This window comes from Chiloscyllium plagiosum, unplaced genomic scaffold (genome assembly GCF_037043375.1).
Source record: "Chiloscyllium plagiosum isolate Xiang-an unplaced genomic scaffold, Cpla_swu_hap1 HiC_scaffold_8, whole genome shotgun sequence".
Lineage (NCBI taxonomy): Eukaryota > Metazoa > Chordata > Chondrichthyes > Orectolobiformes > Hemiscylliidae > Chiloscyllium > Chiloscyllium plagiosum.
Window position 1 is genome coordinate 7,858,289 of NW_028270146.1, and position 23,081 is coordinate 7,881,369.

The window sequence follows — 23,081 nt, forward strand, 5'->3', positions numbered from 1 at the left end:
TGGTGAGCAATGGAGAGCACCAGCAGTCTCCACACAGTGTCAGTTGACTTCAGAGACTGCTGATGGGGTATGCAATGTGTGTCGAGTAGGCCAATAGATACAGGAATTGGCACAGGAGAACTAAGAATACTGATGGCCTACAACATGTCAGGGTTAGAAGAAACGTCAGACCAATGCAGGGAGTGCTGTGGATGGGAGGCTGCAGGGAGGGCCTGCAGGGAGGGCCTGCAGGGAGGGCCTGCGGGGAGGGCCTGCAGGGAGGGGCTGCAGGGAGGGGGCTGCGGGGAGGGGGCTGTGGGGAGGGGCTGTGAGGAGGGACTGTGGGGAGGGACTGTGGGGAGGGGCTGCAGGGAGGGGGCTGCGGGGAGGGGCTGTGAGGAGGGACTGTGGGGAGGGTCTGTGGGGAGGGGGCTGTGGGGAGGGGGCTGTGGGGAGGGGGCTGTGGGTAGGGGCTGTGAGGAGGGACTGTGAGGAGGGACTGTGGGGAGGGGCTGCAGGGAGGGGGCTGCGGGGAGGGGGCTGTGGGGAGGGGCTGTGAGGAGGGACTGCAGGGAGGGGCTGTGGGGAGGGGCTGTGAGGAGGGACTGTGGGGAGGGACTGTGGGGAGGGGCTGCGGGGAGGGACTGCAGGGAGGGACTGCGGGGAGGGACTGCGAGGAGGGACTGCGGGGAGGGGCTGTGGGGAGGGACTGTGAGGAGGGACTGCGGGGAGGGACAGCGGGGAGGGACTGCGGGGAGGGACTGCGGGGAGGGACAGCGGGGAGGGACTGCGGGGAGGGACTGCGGGGAGGGACTGCGAGGAGGGACTGCGGGGAGGGGCTGTGGGGAGGGACTGTGAGGAGGGACTGTGAGGAGGGACAGCGAGGAGGGGCTGTGGGGAGGGACTGTGAGGAGGGACTGCGGGGAGGGGCTGTGGGGAGGGACTGTGAGGAGGGACTGCGGGGAGTGACAGCGGGGAGGGACTGCGGGGAGGGACTGCGGGGAGGGACTCCGAGGAGGGACAGCGAGGAGGGACTGCGGGGAGGGGCTGTGGGGAGAGATTTGGGAGCGGTTGCAGATGTATCCACGGAATGCCAGCTGGCCTTGGAGAAGCAGGGTAGATATGGAGGATACATGTTGGTGCCACTCAGTATTTGATGGGGTTGAACTGCCTAACCCTATTTGAACTGTTGAACTGCCTGCTGGGATCGCTCTGGAGGATTTCAGTGGGTGCTGGGTTTTGTTGTGAAGCAGTGAGCTGCTGTATGGTGCTGAGGATCAGCCATGACACTGTCTGAAAGCAGCGTCCAGCCCTCTGGCCTTGTTACCATGCTCAGCTGTGTCCCTGCTGTTCCCATTGGTGAGTGTGGCTCTCCAGCTGATTGGTGGAAGCCTGGTTGCTAAGGGATTGTTTATTGTTTAGCATTGGGTTTTTTGTTGGTGTGTAGGTGAAGGGCAGACAGCTGTTACTGTCTAAACATTCAGAGCATTCAACCTTACCCAGAGAACAAATGTAAGGTTCTGTCAAAAAGGCCTCTCCTTGGTGTAAGGTGTCCACACCTGACTTTTAAATAACTCTTGCAGGCTCAGAGTAATCCATTGCCTCATACTGTCTGAATGTACTCACACTTGGATCTAAATTGGGTGAATTTTAATCTGTTTGGACACATGGAAACTCTAATGGAACTCAGTACACTGGGAATGAGCTCATCAGGGGCTTCTTGCCATGTTCACATAGCCAGAAAGAATTCCACCTGCTGGGAAAGTACAAAACCTAAAAATTTTTATTTCTAAATCAAATCCTAAGTGAAGAGCCCAGGTCTGTTGTCGGAAGGTAGACCTGTTTGTATTCACGGAGATTATGGCTGAGAGCTGTCTTAACCCTAGTTTCCTGCCTTGATAACGTAGAATTTAATATCTTTGCTTAAAAGTAAACTGTTAGCCTCAATTTTGATATTTTTAATTATCCCTCAGCCTCAGTAACATTTAAGAGCATGACTTTCAGATTTCCATGACTCAGTTATGAGAAATGTTGCTTCCTAGCAACAGCCTGAATGGCTTATCTCTACTTGAAGGGTTGTATATGGGGCAATACCAAAAAGAGATGACCTGAGGTATGATTTGACAAGAGAGATGGTTCAAGGTGGAGGTACTGAATGTGGAAAAGAGTAAGGCCTTTTTGTAGGTATGTGAAAAACAATGCACACTCTTCTGCTTCTCCCAGGAGGGTACTATCAGGCTGGGGAAGGTTCAAGAAGACTTACAGCCTTAGAGTAAAGGGAACACCTTTGAGAATAGAGATAATGATAAACTTCTTCAGCCAGAGAGTGGGGAATCTATGGAATCCATTGCCACAGAATCTGTGGAGGCCAGGTCATTGAGTATATTTAAGACAGAGATAGATAGTTTCTTGCTTGTCAAGGGGATCAAGGGTTACGGGGACGAAGTAGGAAATGGGGTTGGGAAACCTAGCTATGACTAAGATGGAGCAGATGGGCTGAATGGCCTAATGCTCCTATGTCTTATGGTCTTACGTTGTTGGGAATGAAGGGTGTCAGTTATAAGGAGAGGCTGGATAGGCTGGGATGTTTTTCACTGGAGTGTTGAGGGGTGACCTTATAGCATCATGAGGGGTATAGATAAGATCAATGGCAGGTGTCTTTTCCCTGTGGTAGGGCATTTCGAGAGTTGGGGCCTATTTTTAAGGTGAGAAGAGAAAGGCCTCGAAAGGACAAGAGGGGCAACTTTTTTTACACAGAGTTACAGAGTATGGTTCGTGTGTGGACTGAACTTCCAGAGGAAGCAGCAGATGGGGGTGCAGTTACAACGTTTAAAAGACATTTGGATAAGACCATGAATAGGAAAGGTTTGGAGAGATATAAGCAAAACGCAGGCAGGTGGGACTCGATTGGTTTGGGAACATGATTGGCATGGACTGGTTGGACTGGAGGGTCTGTTTCCATACTGGATGACTCTAAGGGCACAGCAACATTTTCAATGTATGACACTTACACATTTTTTTAACTGTCCTGCAAATCATTTGCATACCTACTTTTGTACCTTAGCTTCAAAACAGATCAACTTCCCAAAGAGGGGCCAGGGTTTCTGCTTGTGGTCAGTGTCCAACCACTCCATTTATTCCAACCACAGCTTGGACGTGGGCAAGATTGGCACCGGCTAGGTAGGGATGGGCAATAAATTCTAGTCAGTAATGCCTTCATCCTGAGGATCCATTTTATAAAAGAATCCTTTCAATAAAAAAAGAACGTGCATTTATAAAGTGCCTTTCATGATTGTAAGAGACCTCAAAGCGGTTCACAGCCAATGAAATACCTTTTGAGGTGTTGTTATTGTTTTAAAGTTGGAAACGTGGGGCAAACAAATTGATCACAGCAAGGTAATACAAAACAGCAACATCATAAAGACAAGTTCCTCTGTTTTAAGTTAAAAATCACACAACACCAGGTTATGGTCCAACAGGTTTAATTGGAAGCACACTAGCTTTCGGAGCGACGCTCCTTCATCAGGTGATAGTGGAGGGCTCGATCGGAACGCAGAATTTATAGTCCTCTGTTTTGGGTTTTGTTTGAGGATACTGGAGAGAATTCCCCTGCTTCTTTTTGAGTGATGACCATCCATCCTCTGTACTCATGTATGAGGATAGATTAGCTCTTTAACATCTGACTGAAAAATGCACCTCCAAAATTCCAGCACTCCTTTACTGTGTTGTATGTGACAGCTCAAATTATACACGTATTCGAGGCTCTGAAATGTGACTTGAGCTGATGACATTGCTACATGTGGCCAATACCGAATGAGAGGAGTTTCTGCAAGTCTTTGACACCACATTTGAGACCATTCATTCAGCAGCTGCATCCCTCCTTTTCCCTCATCCATAGAACATAGAACATTACAGTGCAGTACAGGCCCTTCAGCCCTCGATGTTGAGCCAACCTGTCATACCAATCTGAAGCCCATCTAACCTCCACTATTCCACTTTCATCCACATGTCTATCCAATGAGCACTTAAATGCCCTTAAAGTTGGTGAGTCTACTACTGTTGCAGGCACTGCGTTTCACACCCCACTACTCTCCGAGTAAAGAAACTACCTCTGACATCTGTCTGTTGGCTCATATTTCTCCTCATGTTCAAACATGCACCAAGTCCTGTTCACCTTTCAACTCTTTGTTGACCCATGGTGACCCCCATTCCAACAAAATGTCAATATTAAAAAATTCTTATCCTTGTTTCCAAATGTCTGTGTGGCCTTGCCTTTCCCTATCAATGGAATCCCTTCCAACCTGACACCTGGCAGTGCACATTGCTGCAGCTCTGCCCACTTGTATGTTCCTGTTTTTGCACACTGCATCATTGATGCCCATGCCTTGACCTGCTTGGGTCCTGAGCCCTGAGTTTCTCCTTTAAATCCTTCACCTCACTTTCTTCCTTTAAGATAGTCTTTAAAGCCCACGTCCTTGACAACCATTTTGTTATCTTTCCTGGTATCTCTTTATGTCACTTGGTATCACGTTTCTTTTACTAATGTTCCTCTGAAGCTCCCTTACTTCATTAAAGATGCTGTGTACATGTAAGTTGTTATTGTTGCTGAGCATGCTGCTGAATGTCAGTCACTGAGACTTTGAGGTCGAACTCTTGAACGATTCAGGAGCTGTGGGGTGGGGGCGGGGGTGGTTGTAATTGATGAATGGTAAAATAAAGACGCAAGTCAATTGCTACCCACTGATTTTTAAAAGACTGCTGAAGGGCTATGGCCAGTTGAAGCCCTTGCCTCTCCCCACCCCTGTATGCAGCCATTGTAAACTCTGCTAACCGGGAACCTCTGTTCTTTCCGCGCTCTTTTTGTTAAAACCTTTTTTGCCTGTGCCACCTCCATGAGCCCTGCACAGCTGGCCTGGCACAAAGTGCAGGTTTTATAGTCACTGCTTTCTGTCTACAAGATGGAACACGCCAGTGCAGTTAACCATCACAACCTGTCAGGCTTCAGTGGAAACATTTTGAATAATTGAGGGGGAAAGGCCGCCAAGTTTCTCACTGTGAAGCACTCTGTGCTAGTTATTTCTCAGCACCAGTCACACCGTGTCAATGGCATAAATATCAGTGCCTGTAGGAAATCTCCATATGGGAGTGAGGGGCAGAGGGAATACATGGACACACTGGAGTGTTGGAGCAGGGAACTGTTATTACATGCCTCAAGCAAAGGGGAAATAGGTAGGAAGAGTTTGGGAGATCAGAGAGATGGGGCTGCACTTGGAAATTGGATGTGAATACAGGATCTGAGAGAGGGTCCAGTTAGGGGATATAATCCCTGCCAAAATAATCTAGAGGGGAGCCATTGTTTAATGATCAATCTTATTATTTCATTGAAATGTACAGAATGATTGACTGCACATAATCCTCGCTCGCCACTATGGAACTTTGATTTTGTTTAGTTGCAGTATTGTCATTGGACTTTTTCTGCTTTCTGCAATTTTTAACAATTCATTGTTTACCTTCCCATTAATTAAATGTCACCAAGTGATGGGACACCAGAGTGGCTCTCTGCACTCAATGTCTTCTCTTATGGCTTGGAATATGTAAACTATTATTCAGTAGGCTGAATTTTTATCTCCCTTTTTGGTTTTACCTCTCTCATTCTCGGTTTCTGTCTTTATCTCTCTCTCTTTCTGTCTTTCACTAGCTGTTCACATTTTCTGGCTCTCCCTGTCATTTCTTCCAACCTTTCTCTCTCTCACACACACACTCACTCTCTCTCTTGCTTTCAGTCTCTCACTTTGTCTCTGCCTCTCTGTTTATGTCTCCATGTCTCTGTCTCATCTCCTCTTTCTTTCCCTCACTTCCGTCTCTCTCTCTTTTGCCTTACCCATCTCTCGCTCCCTCCTCTCAGTCTGTCTTGCACTGCCTGTCTCTGACTCTCACCATTTAATAGATGCTAATATAAAGCCAGTATTCTTCTAAAACTTCCTCCCACCTCCCTTCTAAGCTTCAGTACACACTGTTCCTGCTCCCTGCAGTTCTGAATATCTGTCAAGCTGTATTCTAATTCATTCATTCCAAAGACTTCTCTTCCTCCTACACTCTCAAAAGCTTTCAGACTTCAAGCTTCACGATACCTAATGCTCCTTGCAGAATGATGTCTGCATCTTTCCTCTTATTTTTGAAACTTGATGTGTGCCATTTAAACACAGAAAGCTACATCATGATGAACGAGGAGGTAGCTCAGAGACTTGCAGGGCTCATCATTGATAATGACCAGATTTTGGAGAGACTGCCTGTATTTAAAATTGAAAAGGCACCAGAAGTGGATGAGCTGTATCGGAGGATGACGAGGTTGGTGAGAATGGAAATTAATTGCCCTGGCAATAATCTTTCAGTCTTTTTTAGACTTGGGTGTGGCCAGAGGACTGGAGAATTGCAAATGTTGCATCCTTATTCAAAAAGATGTAAAGCTGTGTGCAGCAACTAGAGAAATGTTTAACCTCAGTGGTGGGGAAGTTTCTATAAATGATAATTTGGTACAAAATGAATGCTCTACTGTGTGTCCACAAATAAAGCCAGTATGATAACTAACTTGCTTGAATGTTTTGCTGAGGTAACAGAGAAGGTTGATGAGGGTAACACAGTTGGGGTCCATCTACATGGACTTCCAAACTCACCACAGATCTGTGTGCAAAATTATGTGTCATGGAATAAAAGGGACAGTAGCAACATGAATGAGGAATGGGCTGAATGACATGAATTGGAGAGTAGGGGAGTTGTAGTGGAGTGGCCAGGGATCAGTCTCTTTCTAAGATACATATGAAGACCTAGACTTCTCTATGCAGGGCACAAATTCAAAATGTTCAAATAATACAAACTTGGAAACATTAGGAACTATGAAGACATTGTAGAACTTCAAAACAGCATTGGCTGGCAGAGTGTGAGACACATAGCAGATGAAATTTAATGCAGAGAATGATGAGATCATGTGTTTTGGTAAGAAGAAAGCAGAAAGTCAGTATAAAATATAGACTACAATTCCAAAGGGGTATATATGTATCAACCAATCATTGAAGGATGCAGCATGAGTTGAGAAGCCAGTTAATAAGGAATACAGTGACCTTCAATAATAGGTACTTCAAGTACAAGAGCAAGGATGTCCTTATATAAAGTTGAAGTCACTTACCAGATTATAGGGCTGCTCTCTCATTAGAGAGAGACAGAGAGACTGGACTTTAGTAAGGAGTTCCCCATGGTAGACTAATGGAGAAAGTGCAGTTACATGGTGTGCAGGGTGTCCGAGCTAGGTGGATAAAGAACTACTTGAGCAACAGGAGACAGAGAGTAGTAGTTGAAGAGAATTTCTCGAAATGGAGAAAGGTGACCAGTGGTGTTCCACAGGGGTCAGTGTTGGGGCCACTGTTGTTTGTAATATACATAAATGATCTGGAAGAGGGCACTGATGGTATGATCAGCAAGTTTGCAGATGACACAAAGATTGGTGGAGAAGCAGAAAGCATAAGGGACTGTCAGAGAATACAGGAGGATCTAGATAGACTGGAGGGTTGGGCGGAGAAGTGGCAGTTGGAGTTCAATCCAGACAAATGTGAGGTGATGTATTTAGGCAAGTCTAATTCTAGAGCGAATTATACAGTGAATGGACGAGCCTTGGGAAAAATTGATGGGCAGAGGGATCTGGGAGTGCAGATCCATTGTACCCTGAAGGCTGCTGCACAGGTGGATAGAGTGGTCAAGAAGGCATATGGTATGCTTGCCTCCATCAGACGGGGTATTGAGTATAAGAGCTGGCAGGTCATGTTAAAATTGGACAAGACATTGGTTCGGCCACATTTAGAATATTGTGAACAGTTCTGGTCACCACATTACCAAAAGGATGTGGACGCTTTGGAGAGGGTGCAGAGAAGGTTAACGAGGATGTTGCCTGGTATGGAAGGTGCTAGCTATGAAGAGAGGTTGAGTAGGTTAGGTTTATTTTCATTAGAAAAAAGGAGATTGAGGGGGGACCTGATTGAGGTTTACAAAATCATGAAGGGTATAGACAGGGTGGATAGAGACAAGCTTTTTCCCAGGGTGAAGGATTCAATAACGAGAGGTCACGTGTGAAAGGTAAGAGGTGAGAAGTTTAAGGGGTATATATGTGGCAAGTACTTTACACAGAGGATGGTAGTTGCCTGGAACACGTTGCCAGCAGAGGTAGAAGAGGCAGGCACAGTGGATTCATTTAAGGTCCGCCTGGACAGATGTATGAGTAGGTGGGGAGCAGAGGGATACAGACACTTAGGAATTGGGCGACAGGTTTAGACAGTGGATTTGGATTGGCTCAGGCTTGGAGGGCGGAAGGGCCTGTTCCTGGGCTGTAAATTTTCTTTGTTCTTTGTTCTTGTTCTGGTTCGTGGGCGGCACGGTGGCACAGTGGTTAGCACTGCTGCCTCACAGCGCCTGAGACCCGGGTTCAATTCCCGCCTCAGGCGACTGACTGTGTGGAGTTTGCACGTTCTCCCCGTGTCTGCGTGGGTTTCCTCCGGGTGCTCCGGTTTCCTCCCACAGTCCAAAAGATTTGCAGGGTCAGGTGAATTGGCCATGCTAAATTGCCCGTAGTGTTAGGTAAGGGGTAAATGTAGGGGTATGGGTGGGTTTCGCTTCGGCGGGTCGGTGTGGACTTGTTGGGCCGAAGGGCCTGTTTCCACACTGTAATCTAATCTAAAATCTAATCTAATCTAATCTAATCTAATCTAATCTAATCTAATCTAATCTTATCCTGTGTGTCACCATGCCTCAGGTTGAGAAGGAGAATCTTTCATGATAACCTCAGCTGGTGCAGGAATTGAATCCATATTGTTGGCATCACTCTGCATCATAAACCAACTATTCATCCAACTGAGCTAACCAACCCCCATTGATAAGTGAAATATTGTGTCCAGTTCTGGGGGGTTACTCTTTGGGAAGTACTGGAAACCATTGGAGAAAGTGCAGGAAACATTCAGGAGAACAGTTGTAAGGATGAAGAACTTCGGTTTTTGTGGATAGATTGGAGAAGCTGGGGCTGTTTCCCTTGGAGAGAAGAAGGTTGTAACAGATCTGATTGAGGTGTTTAAACAGATCCAGCAACTCAAGACTGGACATCGATGAGGCGCTGTGGACAATCACCAGCAGCAGAACCGTACTCCAGCACAATCTGTAACCTCGTGGCCTGGCATATCCCCCACTCAACCATTCCCATCAAACCGGGGGATCAACCCTGGTTCACTAGAGAGTGCAGGAGGGCATGCCAGGAGCAGCACCTGGCATACCTCAAGAGGAGGTGTGAAGCTACCAAACAGGACTGCTTGCATACCAAACACATGAGCAGCAAGTGATAGACAGAGGTAAGAAATCCCACAACCATTGGATCAGATCTAAGCTCTGCAGTTTTCCTACATCCAGTCAAGAATGATGGTGGACAATGAAACAGTTCACTGGAGGAGGAAGTTCCACAAATATCTCCATCCTGCTGAAGTCTGAAAGTCCGCTGACAAAGCCAGCTCTTCCTGTTTACAAGGCTATACAAGTGAAAACTGGATTCTCATCAAGCAGCATCTCTGAAGGCGCTAAATACTGCAAAACATATGGGCCCTAACAACATTCCATTATAGTACTAAAGACATGTGCTCCAGAACTTGCCGCTGCCCGAGTCAAGCTGGTCCAGTACAGTTACAACACTAGTATCTACATGACAGTGTGGAAAGTTGCCCAGGAATGTCCTGTACATAAAAAACAGGACAAATTTAACCCAGCCAATTACCATCCCATCAGTCTACTCTCAATCAGTAAAGTGATGGAAGGGGTCACCAACAGCACCTGCTCAGCAATAACTTGCTCAGTGACGCCCACCGGGGCCACTCAGCTCCTGACCTCATTACAGCCTTGGCTCAAACACAGACAAAAGTGCTGAATTCCAGACGGGAGGGGAGAGGGACAGCCCTTGACATCGAGGCTGCATTCAACTGAGTGTGGCATCAAGGAGCCCTGGCAAAACTGGAATCAGTGGGTGTCAGGTGGAGACCTCTCTGCTGGTCAGAGTCACACCAAGTATGTGGATGTGGTTGTTGGAGGTCACTCATCTCAGTTCCAGGATATCTGTGTGGGAGTTCCTCAGGGTAGTGTCCTAGGCCCTATCTTCAAGTGACCTTCCTCCATCATAATGTCAGAGTGGGGATGTTTACTAATGATTTAACAATGTTCAGCATCATTCGTGACTCCTCGGATACTGAAGCAGTCCGTGTCCGGGTTTGGGCTGACAAGTGGTAAGTAAAACTTGTATTATACAAGTTCCAGGGAATGACCATCTCCGTCAGGAGAGAATTAAACCATCACTCCTTCATATTCAATGGTGTCCCTATAACTGAATCCTCCATTATCAACACCCATTGACCAGAAACTGAACTGGACTCGTCTGTGTAAGTACTGTGGCCATGAGGGCAGATCAGAAGCTAGGAATACCGCAGCAGATAACTCACCTCCTGCTTCTCCAAAGCCTGTCCACCTTCTACAAGGAATGTGATGAAATACTCCCCAATTGCCTCCATTGTTGCAGCTCCAACAATATTCAAGAAGTTTAACACAATCAATCCCTCTCTCCCCCACCGACGCTCAGTAGCAGCAGTCTGTACCATCTTCAAGATGCACTGCAGACATTCACCAAAGCTCCTCAGACAGCACCTTCCAATCCCATGGCCATTTGCATCGAGAAGGACAAGGGAGGCAGATAAATGGGAAGATGAGAACAAGTTCCCCTCCAAGCCATCCACCATGCTGACTTGGAAATTTATCGCTGTTCCTTCACTGTCATTGGGTCAAAATCCTGGAATTCCCTCCTTTAAGGGCATTGTGGATCTACCTACAGCACATGGACTGCAGCCGTTCAAGAAGCCAGTTCAGCCCCACCTTCTTAAGGGCAACTAAGAATGGCCAGTAAATGCTGGGCCCAGCCAGCGACATCCATATCCCATGAACGAATAGCAAAAAAAAACATGAGTGGGCCTAGACAGAGTAGATGCAGAAGCTGTTCCCATTGACTGAAGGATTGAAAGCCAGAGGAAACTGATTTCAGGTGACAGGCCACTGGAGGATGATGTTCACACAGCAAGTGGTTCAGATCTCAAACGTGGTAGAGGCAGGTTCAGTCGATGTATTCGAGACAGAATTTTTTTTTTATCCAAAACTACAGAGTTATGGGGATAAGGTGGGCAATTTGTTCCTTCAGAGAGCCAGCACAGACGCAATGAACCAAATGGTCTTCTTTATGCTGTTACTGCTCTGAAGTTCTGTGAAGAAAGACTAACATCATCTAATTCAGCTTTCACCCTAATCATACGATACATTAACAGCTTCATTCACTAATTACAATCATTAACCTTTATTAATGAATCTATAACAGGAGCAAATATGAGTTAGGAATCTGCCATTTGGGAGGGGGGGGGGGGGCGGTTTGTGAACCATGGCCTAAAATCACCTGGTCCTCACAAGTGACCTCCATTCACTATTCGTAGTGTCTCAAAATGACCCTCCAGCTCCTTTCTCCATATCAAGAGATATTGCCTACCAACAATGAGGGAGGTGATAGCTGAATGGTATTATCACTCAACTATTAATCCAGAGATCCAGGTGATGTTCTGTGGATCTGCGTTCAAATCCTGTCATGGCAGATGGTGGATTAGATTAGATTAGATTACTTACAGTGTGGAAACAGGCCCTTCGGCCCAACCAGTCCACACCGACCCGCCGAAGCGCACCCACCCATACCCATACATTTACCCCTGCATCTAACACTATGGGCAATTTGGCATGGCCAATTCACCTAACCTGCACATTTTTTTGGATTGTGGGAGGAAACCGGAGCACCCGGAGGAAACCCACGCAGACACGGGGAGAATGTGCAAACTCCACACAGTCAGTCGCCTGAGGCGGGAACTGAACCCGGGTCTCTGGCGCTGTGAGGCAGCAGTGCTAACCACTGTGCCACCGTGGAATTTGAGTTCCATTTAAAAAAAATCTGGAATTAAGAGTCTATTGATGACCATGAGATCATCATTGATTGTCAGGAAAAACCATCTGGGTCACTAATATCCTTCAGGGAAAGAAACTGCCATCCTTACCTGGTCTGGCCTACACATGACTCCAGACCCACAGCAATGTGGTTGATTCTTGGCCAAGTAGGGACAGGCAATAACTGCTGGCTCAGCCAGTGACACCCTCATCCTGTGAATAAATAAAGAAAAAAAGTTACTTCAGACTCTGTGTTTTATAGTCAGCATTGGTGTCCCGGCAACTGTTCCCAAAGGTTTATGTCCATCTTGTTAGCTATGGCAGCTAGTTTACCTTTTACCCATGCTCCCTAAACAGCAGCAACAAAAGCCTGCATTTATATAGAACTCCTCAAGTCAGTTACATCTCTGATCTGTTTTGTTCTTCATTCTATAATGTACCGGATTTAAAGTTACAGTGACTTGTTAATGGAACTCTGACACCCATTCTCTCACTCTCTGATTTTACTCCACGTTTTTTTTCTATTTTTTTCTGTTTCTATTATGACTTCAGCTGATGGAGTTATTGGGAAGTCAGATCCAGAATAAACTTAGATTAACAGATCATCTGTCTACAGTTTTGTTTAGCTGGTTAACGTGGTGGTTAATTACTGGGACATAGTCACATGACGCTGCAGATTTTCTGTAATAAGAGAATGTAGGTTTATCAAAGGTGAAGTCACCATTGTCTTACCAGACCTCTCGCCAGCTGTCAATGAGAGCTACTTCCTCATCAGAGAGAGAGAGAGAGAGAAAACCAGTGATGCTTTAACCAGAGGGTCACCATGCCTCAGAAAGTCATTATGGTAAGCTCAGCTGGTGTAGGAATTGAACTCACATTACTCGCATTACTCTGAGTCACAAACCAGTCATCCAACCAACTGAGCTAGAGACAAAGAAAACCAAGGTACCAAAATGTAAAACACCATTAGCCAGATGTAAAATACAGAGGAAACAAAGTTTCCCAACATGATCCATTACAGAGATTCGAGTCCAGAGAAATTACACCCCACTTTCAACTCTTTAGAGCTCCACTAAACTTTCCAAATCTGAACTTGCAACATTAACGTCTTCTGAAATCTGAGTGTACAGTTTGTCAGGTCCCTAGTTTGGAATTTTCACAAACTTAGCCATACCACTGAGGTAATTAGCTCCTGAACTGCCCTAAACAACTTCTAGGAAAGAAGCTAAACTTGGTTTAAAACAAGCAACCCTGGTCCCATCTGAACGACACCATACTTGTTTAACTGGGAGAAAGTGAGGACTGCAGGTGCTGGAGATCAGAGTCGAGAGTGTGTTGCTGAAAAAACGCAGCAGTTCAGGCAGCATCCGAGGAGCAGGAAAATTGACGTTTCGGGCATAAGCCCTTCATCAGCAATGAGGCTTGTGGGTCGGAGCTGAGAGACAAATGGGAGGGAGGGTGGGGTTGGGGGGCAGGTAGCTGAGAAAGCGATAGGTGGATGAAGGTGAGGGAGAAGATGATAGGTCAGAGGGGGGAGTGATGGACAGGTCCAGAAGGCGGTGCCATGTTGGAGGCTTGGGACTGGGATAATATTGGGGGAGAGGGGAAATTAGGAAACTGTTGAAATCCACATTGATCCCATGTGGCTGCAGGATCCTGAGGCGGAATATGGGGCATTCTTTCTCCAGGCATTAGTGGCAAGGGTTTGGCGATGGACGAGGCCCAGGACCTGCATGTTCTTGATGGAGTGGGAGGGGGAGTTGGGTGGTGGGCTTGGTGGGTGCGGGTGTCCCAGAGATGTTCTCTGAAACAATCTATAAGAAGGGGTCCTGCCTCCCCAATGTAGAGGAGACCACACCGGGTGCAATGGGTGTAGTAGACGACATTGGCAGAGGTACAGGTGAATTTCTGAAGGACGTAGAAGGATCCCTTGGGGCCTTGGACGGAGGTGAGGGGAGTGGTGTGGGCGCAGGTTTTGCACTTCCTGCAGTGGCAGAGAAAGGTGTCAGGAGTCTGGTGTGGGCTGGGGCGTGGACCTGACGAGGGAGTCGCGGAGGGAATGGTCTTTCCAGAACACTAATAGGGGTGGGGAGGGAAATATATCTTTGGTGGTGGGGTCTGTTTGGAGGTGGAGGAAGTGGCAGGGATGATGCGTTGTATGCAGAGGTTGGTGGGGTGTAAGGTGAGGCCCAGGGGTATTCTGTACTTGTTGCCTTGTGAGGGATGGGGGTTCAAGGGCAGTGATGAGTGAGGTGTTAGAAATGCGCTGGAGGGCATTGTCAACCATGTGAGAAGGGACATTGTGATTGTGGAAGAAGGAGGCCATGTGGGGTTTTCTGAAGTGGAAGTGGTCATCCTGGGAACAGATGTGGTGGAGGCGGAGGAATTGGGAATACATGTTTAATTGTTGTAAACCTAATAACATAAGGGTATGAAAGCATAAGGGGAGGAGATGACATGGTGATACTGACACTGCAAGTAATGCAGAACGCCAAGTTATTGTTCCCGGGATACTGTGGCAGATGGTGAAATTAGAATTCAGTAAAAATCTGGAATAAAAAGCTTGCTGAATGATGACCATGTGATTGCTGACAATTACTGTAAAACCCACTTGGTTTACTAATGAAATCCGCCATCCTTACCTGGTCTGGCTTCCATGGGAATCCAGACCCATAGCAATGTGGCTGACTCGTAACTGCCCTCTGAGCAGTAGAGATAGATAGTAACTGCCTATCCAGCAACATCTACATCCCATGAATTTTGTTTTAAAAAATCAACAGCTTTAGGGAGAGACTGAACAGGCTGGGGCTGTTTTCCCTGGAGCACCGAAAGCTGAGGGGTGACCTTATAGAGGTTTATAAAATCATGAGGGACATGGATAGGGTAAATGGACAAGGTCTTTTCCCTGGGACAAGGGTGTCCAAAACTAGAGGGGCATAGGTTTAGGATGACCAGGCAAAATTTAAAAGAGACCTAAGGGGTAACGTTTTCACACAGAGGGTGGTACGTGTATGGAATGAGCTGCCAGAGGAAGTGGTGGAGGCTGGTACAATTACAACATTTAAAAGGCATCTGGATGGGTATATGAATAGGAAAGGTTTAGAGGGATATGGGCTGGCAAATGGGACTAGATTAATTTAGATTATCTGGTTGGCATGGACAAGTTGAACCGATAGATCTCTTTCTGTACGGTACATCTCTGTGTCTTTCCCTAAACTCCACAGGGGTCTGCAGTCATCTGTTATCTGAGATTTCATTACTTCTGGGAGGACTCTCTGACATTTTGTAAAAGTAAGTCCTTCCCAGAAACACCTAACACCCATCTCCCTCTATTTTAAAATCTGAGTTCCAAAAATTTAACTTAATATGTATAAATATTGTACCTTCACACTAACCACTCCGAACAGAATTTTCTTGATCTCATAGTGAGGTGTGTTTTGGCTTGAAGTAAATTTGTAGATGAAGGTGTCAGGTCAGTGTGCAGCCTGTTCCTGGTGATCTATCTGGAGGTGACCTAGCTGGAGGTAATCAGCAGTGGCAGGATAATCTGACCTGGCAGCAGCAGTTAGTTCAATAATCATAACCTAATGAGGGGTGGCTCTGTATAGAATTAGGATGCTCTCTTTTGTAATCAGAAGTCAGGACATAACTGGGAGAATGTTTTTGTCTCAGGGGGTTGTATGAGTCAAGAATTTGCAGTCTCAGATGGTGAAGGAAGCGGGTCATTTAATTGATTAATACAGAGGTGGATAGATTCTTGGAGGTGCAGTTCTGAAAAAGGGTTACTGGACTCAAAACACGAATTCTGTTTCTCTCTCCCCAGACAGTGCCTGACCACCTGAGTTTATCCAGCAGTTTGTTTCTGTTTCAGATTTCCAGTAATTGCAGTTTTTAAAAATTGTTTTATTGAAGATAATTTGTATAGAAGTTCAAACCAGCTTCATGGTTAGTCTTTATCCTATTCCTCAGTCGGATTGATGTGGAACTGACGGAGCTCATAGTTCTCTTTGCTGTTTGCAAACTTATGAAACTAGTAACATGAGTTGTTTCTCTGCAGGTACTTCTTGGTGAGGTGTTTCAGACACCTCTAGGAGAATGGAACCTCAGAGGTAACAGTGACCTTACTCTTGTTCCTCATTGCCCAGGTTCCCAGCTTTACCTCTCACTTTGATGAGTTTCTGCAGGAAAATTGGAGAAGACCAAGATGTCTGATTAGGTGCAGTCCAATTTGGACTTAAGCATAGGTCTCTTCTCTGGCCTCTTGTCAGAAGCTTCTTTATGGGAGCCATGTCTGCACAAGCTGGCAGAGTGAATATATTGTGGATAGATTCTTGCTAAGGACAGGAATCAAGGGTTATCTCAGGTAGATGGGAATGTGGAATGGAAATACAGAACATCCGCCAAGAATTTTGAAATAACTCCACAGAGGAAGGTATCTGTCACTAAGTCACCCTTATTTGCACATGAGCAGTCCTTGACTTTAAATCTGCCTCATTCAGAGTCAGGTACCAGAGTATCAGGATCTCTGACACTCCCCTTTCTGTCTGTCAGACAGGGTTCCCTGATTGGACCAGATTAACTGGCCCAAGTCAGGGAACTCGTATTTTATAAGAAAGAATAAAACATTTATTGAACAGGGAGTGCATGAACTAAATGACATTAGGCAAAATGAATGGTTTGAAAGAATTCATTACAGACATCGCAAATAGAATTTGGGAAAATTGTTTTTCACTCAGCAGGTATTGGGAATCTGGAATGGACTGTCTGGGAAGGTAGGGGAGGCCAGGCTCTTTAAATATCATTACATTCAAGTATATGGGACAAGTGCAGGAAATTGTGATTATTGCGCCTTTTAGTGGTAGTTATGTTGGTGCTGAAAAATGTGTTGCTGGAAAAGCGCAGCATGTCAGGCAGCATCCAAGGAGTAGGAGAATCGACGTTTCGGGCATAAGCCCTTCTTCAGGAACCTGCCTGACCTGCTGCGCTTTTCCAGCAACACATTTTTCAGCTCTGATCTCCAGCATCTGCAGTCCTCACTTTCTCGTAGTTATGTTGGTACCAACTCGATGGGCTGAAGGGCCTTTTCTGCACTGTATGAATCTATGCTGTAACTAATTCATTCAATGATTCAGTTCAATATTTCATCTTGCCTATTTGCTCTATCTTTGTACCTCAATCTCGCCTTCTCTTGTCTTTCTTATTCTGTCTCACTTCTTAGTTCTCTGTGTCCCTCTGTCTCATGTTTTTAGATCAACCTCTGTTCGCTTATATCTCTCTCTCTCCACCTCTGACACTCTATCTGTCTGTCTCTCTCTCCCCACCTCTGACACTCTCCCTTTCTCTCTCTGCCTGCCTGTATCCTCTCACTGTCACTGCCTTTCATTGCCTTATTGTTTCTCTTTGTCTGCTTTGTTTCCCATTCTCAGTGTCTATCTCCCCCTTTGTCTGGTCTCACTTATTTTCATTCTTGCTTACTGACACTGTCAGTCACTGTCATCTCATTTGTTTCTGCTCGTCTATCTCCTGCAGTCTGTTGATCCCTCTTCTGGTCTGGTGGTTTCTCTCTCTCTTTCACTGTCTGTCACTCTCACTGTCCATCAGTCACTTGCTATCCATCTCCCTCTGCCTGTTTTGCTCTTTCCCCATCCATCTATCTCTCTCTCTCTATCTATCCAGCGCCTGTTATTCTCTCTTCCTAACTCTCTCTCACTCATTTGCTCTCTGGCAGCTTTCTCACTTCTGTGTCCAGCCTGGACTGGTCATGTGTGTTTACTCCGTGTGCGTGAGTGTGTCCTGTTTCTCCCTCAGGTCCGGTGTTGGGGTGACAGGATCCAAGCACACCATGTTTTACGTGGAGGTATCAGATGATCTACACGTAGGATCGGGTGGAGGGCAGGCCGAGGAGGGAGAGCTGATCGAAGTGGTTCACGTGCCCCTGAAAGACTGGCAAACATTTATATTTGACGAGTGCATCCCCAAAACAGTGGGTGTGAGTTTTGCTTTCATGTGGTTTCACAACAGCATTGCACCTCAACTGCAGGGCTCCAAGTGCCTGGCGTCATCCTCTCGATGAGGAACCAGTCTCTCGCGATGAGCTTTGACACTACAGTTGAGTCAGTGTAAACTAGGGCAGAATCAGTGCCAGAAGCTCTGTCAAACACAAACAGTTTCAGGGCTGATCTCAAATTTAAACACAAAGATCCACCTTCAGGCATTTTTATAGTTGTTCATCTTCACTTCTGATTGACTTTTTCTGAGGAAAACGGGAACAGCAGTTGACCGTTCAGCCCATCGAGCTTGTCCCACCATTCAACATGATCATGGCTGGTCAAACACTTTAATGTCTTTGACTCTACCTTATACACACTCAAAACCTCAGCAGCCACGGCCCTGTGTGGGAGAGAATCCCTAAGGTTCATGACCCCGTCAAAAACTATTTTCCTCATCTTGGGGCTAAGTTCACATTCCCCCTTACTTTTAAATTGTGCCCCTGGTTCTAGACTCCCTAACCACTTGCATCTAATCTGTCTATCCCTTTCAGTGTTTTGTGAATTTCAATAAAAGTACCTGTCATTGTTTGAAACTCTCGAGTATAAGATACAGTTTGTCCAATCTCTCTCTCCAAAGGGCAGTCCTGCTCTCCCAGGAACAGGACTGGCTGGTGAACCTGTATTGTACTTCCCCCAATGGCAATATTCGCTTTCTTGAGATTAGGAGACCAAAACTGCACACAATGGTGCAGGGGTGGTCTAACCAAGCTCCTGTACAATCCCATGAGTTCTTTATGACATCTTGGGACGGCACGGTGGCTCAGTGGTTAGCACTGCTGCCTCCCAACACCAGGGTCCCAGGTTCGATTCCACCCTCGGGTGACTGTGTGGAGTTTGTGCATTCTCCCCGTGTCTGCATGGGTTTCCTCCCATAGTCTGAAGATGTGCAGGTCAGGTGAATTGGCCATGCTAAATTGCCCATAGTATTAGGTGCATTAGTCAGAGGGGGGTGGGTTACTCTTTGGAGGGTTGGTGTGGACTTGCAGGGCCTGTTTCCACACTGTAGGGAATCTAATCTTTGAGGGGGGTTGTGATCCTGTTAAAGGCACGTAGTTATTTCTAATCATTTGTGGAACGTGACGTGATTACCCTAATTTAAGATAAAGCAGGAGAGCTCTTTCCAGTGTCCCAAGTCAACAGACATCGGTATGGACAGATCATCTGCTTATTATCACATTGCTGTTTGTGGGAGCTTGCTGTGCACAAAATGGCCACTGTGTTTCCCACTTTCCAACAGTGACTGCAGTTCAAAAGTACTCTGCTGGGTGTAAAGAACTTGTGTCATGTGCTATGGTGTTAGTTACACTGTCTCCTGAGGTCGAGTTAGGTTCCTGCCTTTATATTTTTGTTTTTATGGGATGTTGGGATTATGGCACATTATATTCCTCTCTCGACAGTTAGGAGTCAACCACATTGCTGTAGATCAGGGGCGTGGCTGGCTGGGCCAGCATTTCTCACCCATCCCTAATTACCCCTTGAGAAGGGGGTGTGGTGAGCTGCCTTGTGTAGACCAGAGCAGGTTCCTTCCATTAGTGAGGATGGGGGGAAGGGGTAGGTTTTTACAGCAAACCATAGTAGTCATACTGACCACTAGAACATAGAACATAGGAAAGAACGAGGAGCAGGAGTAGGCCGTCCCTCAGTAAGGTCATGGCTGATCTTTTTGTGACCTCAGCTCCACTTCCCCACATTTTCACCATGTCCCTCAATTCCTTTATTTTTCAAAAAAGCTATCTACCTTAGCTTTAAAATCAATTACTGACGTAGAGTCAATTACTTCTCTGGGCAAGGAATTCCATAGATTAGCAACTCTCTGGGGTTGTTGTTACTAAGACTTGTCTATATCAATTTTAATTAGATTTCAGTTTCACCCAATTGCCTGGTGAGATTGGATGCCGCGTCCCCACTGGGTCTACATTAATAACCCAGTGACGATCCCACGATGCCACCTCCTCCCCCTGGGGTCACTGAGCTATTGAGGTGACCCCCAGGCCACAACTGAAACGACAAGCAGGTTTTGCGGATTACTCAGAGGCACAGTGTACATGTGACATGTTTCATGTTGGGAGCTCACTCCAATATTAAAGGATAAGACTAACCTGCACCCAGGGTGGGGCACACAGCACTCTCACTCTGTATGTTAAAGGGAAAGATTATTAGCCGGTACCATAGAGCTGAACCCTGAAAGACCACTCAATGAGAGCTCGAGTCCCTGACCTCAGTTAGCAATTGGTTCAAACAAGGCTTGAGAATTTCCAATTCACATTTTGTTCCATTTACAAGACACCTCGACACAGCAGCCTTCTGGGTGATGAACAAATGTGAACAGGAGGAGACCATTCAGTCCCATGGGTATGCTGCACCGTTCAATATGATGATGGCTGATCTGATTGGAATCTCAAATCCACCCTGCTGCCTGCTTTTTCTACCTTTTCACTCTTGATCTGGAGGAGCCAGTGTTGGCCTAGGGCGACAAAGTTAAAAATCACACAACACCAGGTTATAGTCCAACAGGTTTATTTGGAAGCACTAGCTTTCGGAGCAACGCTCCTTCATCAACCACCTGATGAAGGAGCGTCGCTCCGAAAGCTCGTGCTTCCAAATAAACCTGTTGGACTATAACCTGGTGTTTTGTGATTTTTAACTTTTGACTCTTGTTAGTCAAGAATCTAAAAATATACCTCCTTGTCTTCAGACATAAATTATTTTTAAACTGTATCCTCTGGCTATAGTCTGTCCGCCAGAGGGAAACATTCTTGCACCATCTGTCCTGTCAGGGTTTTAGATGTCTCAATCCAGTGACCTGTCACCTTTCTAAATCCCAACAAATACAGAACCTTTCCTCATGAGGTAACAACCTTCCAATAACCCTCCTCCACTCTGCCCATTAATTGTTGGGAATGAATCGTGGGTACATGTTGATCGAATACACATCGCTAAAGACTGTTCTTTGTTTGGAGGGGACCTGCTCTGTGTCGTATTGTCATTGTGCAAAGAACTCTATTAAAAAAAGTAATTTAATCACTGAGGTGTTTTGTTATTTCATTCCAGCTTCTTTTTGCTTTATTATTGAATGTATATTCTATCCACAGTGCTTGGAATTACTCTTAAAACAAGCCTTTACTGTTGTAAACTATCTCTAGATGCAAACAGGGGTGATTACCTGACTCCCCGCCCCCGAAACGAGAAACTAGGACAACCTGATCGAAGAGTTGGTTAAAAAGAATCTCTCAGAGAAAGTGAAGGAGGTTGGTTTATGTACAGCGGACAAGAGGAGACCACTTGGCCCTTCAAGCCTGCTCTCCCATTCAATATCATCGTTGCTGTTCGGATTTTAACCTCAAATCTATGTTCCTGCACACCCCCAATAATCTTTCCATCACTCAGGAATCAAGAATCTCTGCCTTCGAAATATTTAAGGATTCTATATTCACTGCTTTTTGAGGCAATTCCAGTGACCATAATTCTATTAGTTTTAAAATCGTGGTGGAAAAGGATAGACCAGATCTAAAAGTTGAAGTTCTAAATTGGAGGACGGCTAATTTTGACGGTATTAGGCAACAACTTTCAAAAGCTGATTGGGGGCAGATGTTTGCAGGTAAAGGGACGGCTGGAAAATGGGAAGGGGCGGCACGGTGGCTCAGTGGTTAGCATTGCTGCCTCACAGTACCAGAGACCCGGGTTCAATTCCCACCTCGGGCGACTGTTTGGAGTTTGCACATTCTCCCCATGTCTGCATGGGTTTCCTCCCACAATCCAATGATGTGCCGGTTAGGTGAATTGGCCATGTTAAATTGCCTGTAGTGTTAGGTGCATTAGTCAGAGGGAAATGGGTCTGGGTGGGTTACTCTTCGGAGGGTCGGTGTGGACTTGTTGGGCCGAAGGTCTGTTTCCATGCTGTTAGAAATCTAATCTAATCTAAAAAATGAGATAACGAGAGTCCAGAGACAGTATATTTCTGTTAGGGTGAAAGGAAAGGCTGATAGGTATAGGGAATGCTGGATGACTAAAGAAATTGAGGGTATGGTTTAGAACAAGAAGGAAGCATATGTCAGGTATAGACAGGATAGATCGAATGAATTCTTAGAAGAGTATAAAGGCAATAGGAGTATACTTAAGAGGGAAATCAGGAGGGCAAAAAGGAGACATGAGATAGCTTTTGCAAATAGAATTAAGGAGAATCCAAAGGATTTTTCAAATACATTAAGGACAAAAGGTTAACTAGGGAGAGAATAGGGCCCCTCAAAGATCAGCAAGGCGGCCTTTGTGTGGAGCCACAGAAAATGGGGGAGGTATAAAATGAATATTTTGCATCATTATTTACTGTGGAAAAGGATATGGAAGATATAGACTGTAGGGAAATAGATGGTGACATCTTGCAAAATGTCCAGATTACAGAGGAGGAAGTGCTGGATGTCTTGAAACGGTTAAAAGTGGATAAATCCCCAGGACCTGATCAGGTGTACCTGAGAACTCTGTGGGAAGCGAGAGAAGTGATTGCTGGGCCTCTTGCTGAGATATTTGTATCATCGATAGTCACAGGTGAGGTGCCGGAAGACTGGAGGTTGGCAAAAGTGGTGCCACTGTTTAAGAAGGATGGAAAAGACAAGCCAGGGAACTACAGACCGATGAGACTGATGTCGGTGGTGGGCAAGTTGTTGGAGGGAATCCTGAGGGACAGGATGTACATGTATTTGGAAAGGCAAGGACTGATTAGGGATAGTCAACATGGCTTTGTGCGTGGCAAATCATGTCTCACAAACTTGATTGAGTTTTTTGAAGAAGTAACAAAGAGGATTGATGAGGGCAGAGCAGTAGATGTGATCTATATGGACTTCAGTAAGGCGTTCGACAAGGTTCCCCATGGGAGACTGATTAGCAAGGTTAGATCGCATGGAATACAGGGAGAACTAGCCATTTGGATACAGAACTGGCTCAAAGTTAGAAGACAGAGGGTGGTGGTGAAGGGTTTTTTTCAGACTGGAGGCCTGTGACCGGTGGAGTGCCACA

The 23,081-nt window shown here is 46.0% G+C and overlaps 1 protein-coding gene and 1 pseudogene across 5 annotated transcripts in view; one reads left to right on the plus strand and one right to left on the minus strand.

Moving 5' to 3' along the window:
* Nucleotides 1–20,608, plus strand: part of nudt14 (nudix (nucleoside diphosphate linked moiety X)-type motif 14) — a 134,940-nt gene extending 114,332 nt beyond the window's left edge. For all 5 annotated transcript variants that reach the window (XM_087989570.1, XM_087989569.1, XM_087989572.1 and 2 more), the window contains one exon: nucleotides 17,830–20,608. In XM_087989570.1, the coding sequence (XP_087845696.1) occupies nucleotides 17,830–18,094 (265 nt within the window). In that variant the 3' untranslated portion in view covers nucleotides 18,095–20,608. The remainder of the gene's footprint in view (nucleotides 1–17,829) is intronic.
* Nucleotides 15,968–16,310, minus strand: LOC148149335 (large ribosomal subunit protein eL22 pseudogene; annotated as a pseudogene).
* Nucleotides 20,609–23,081: the final 2,473 nt, after the last annotated feature.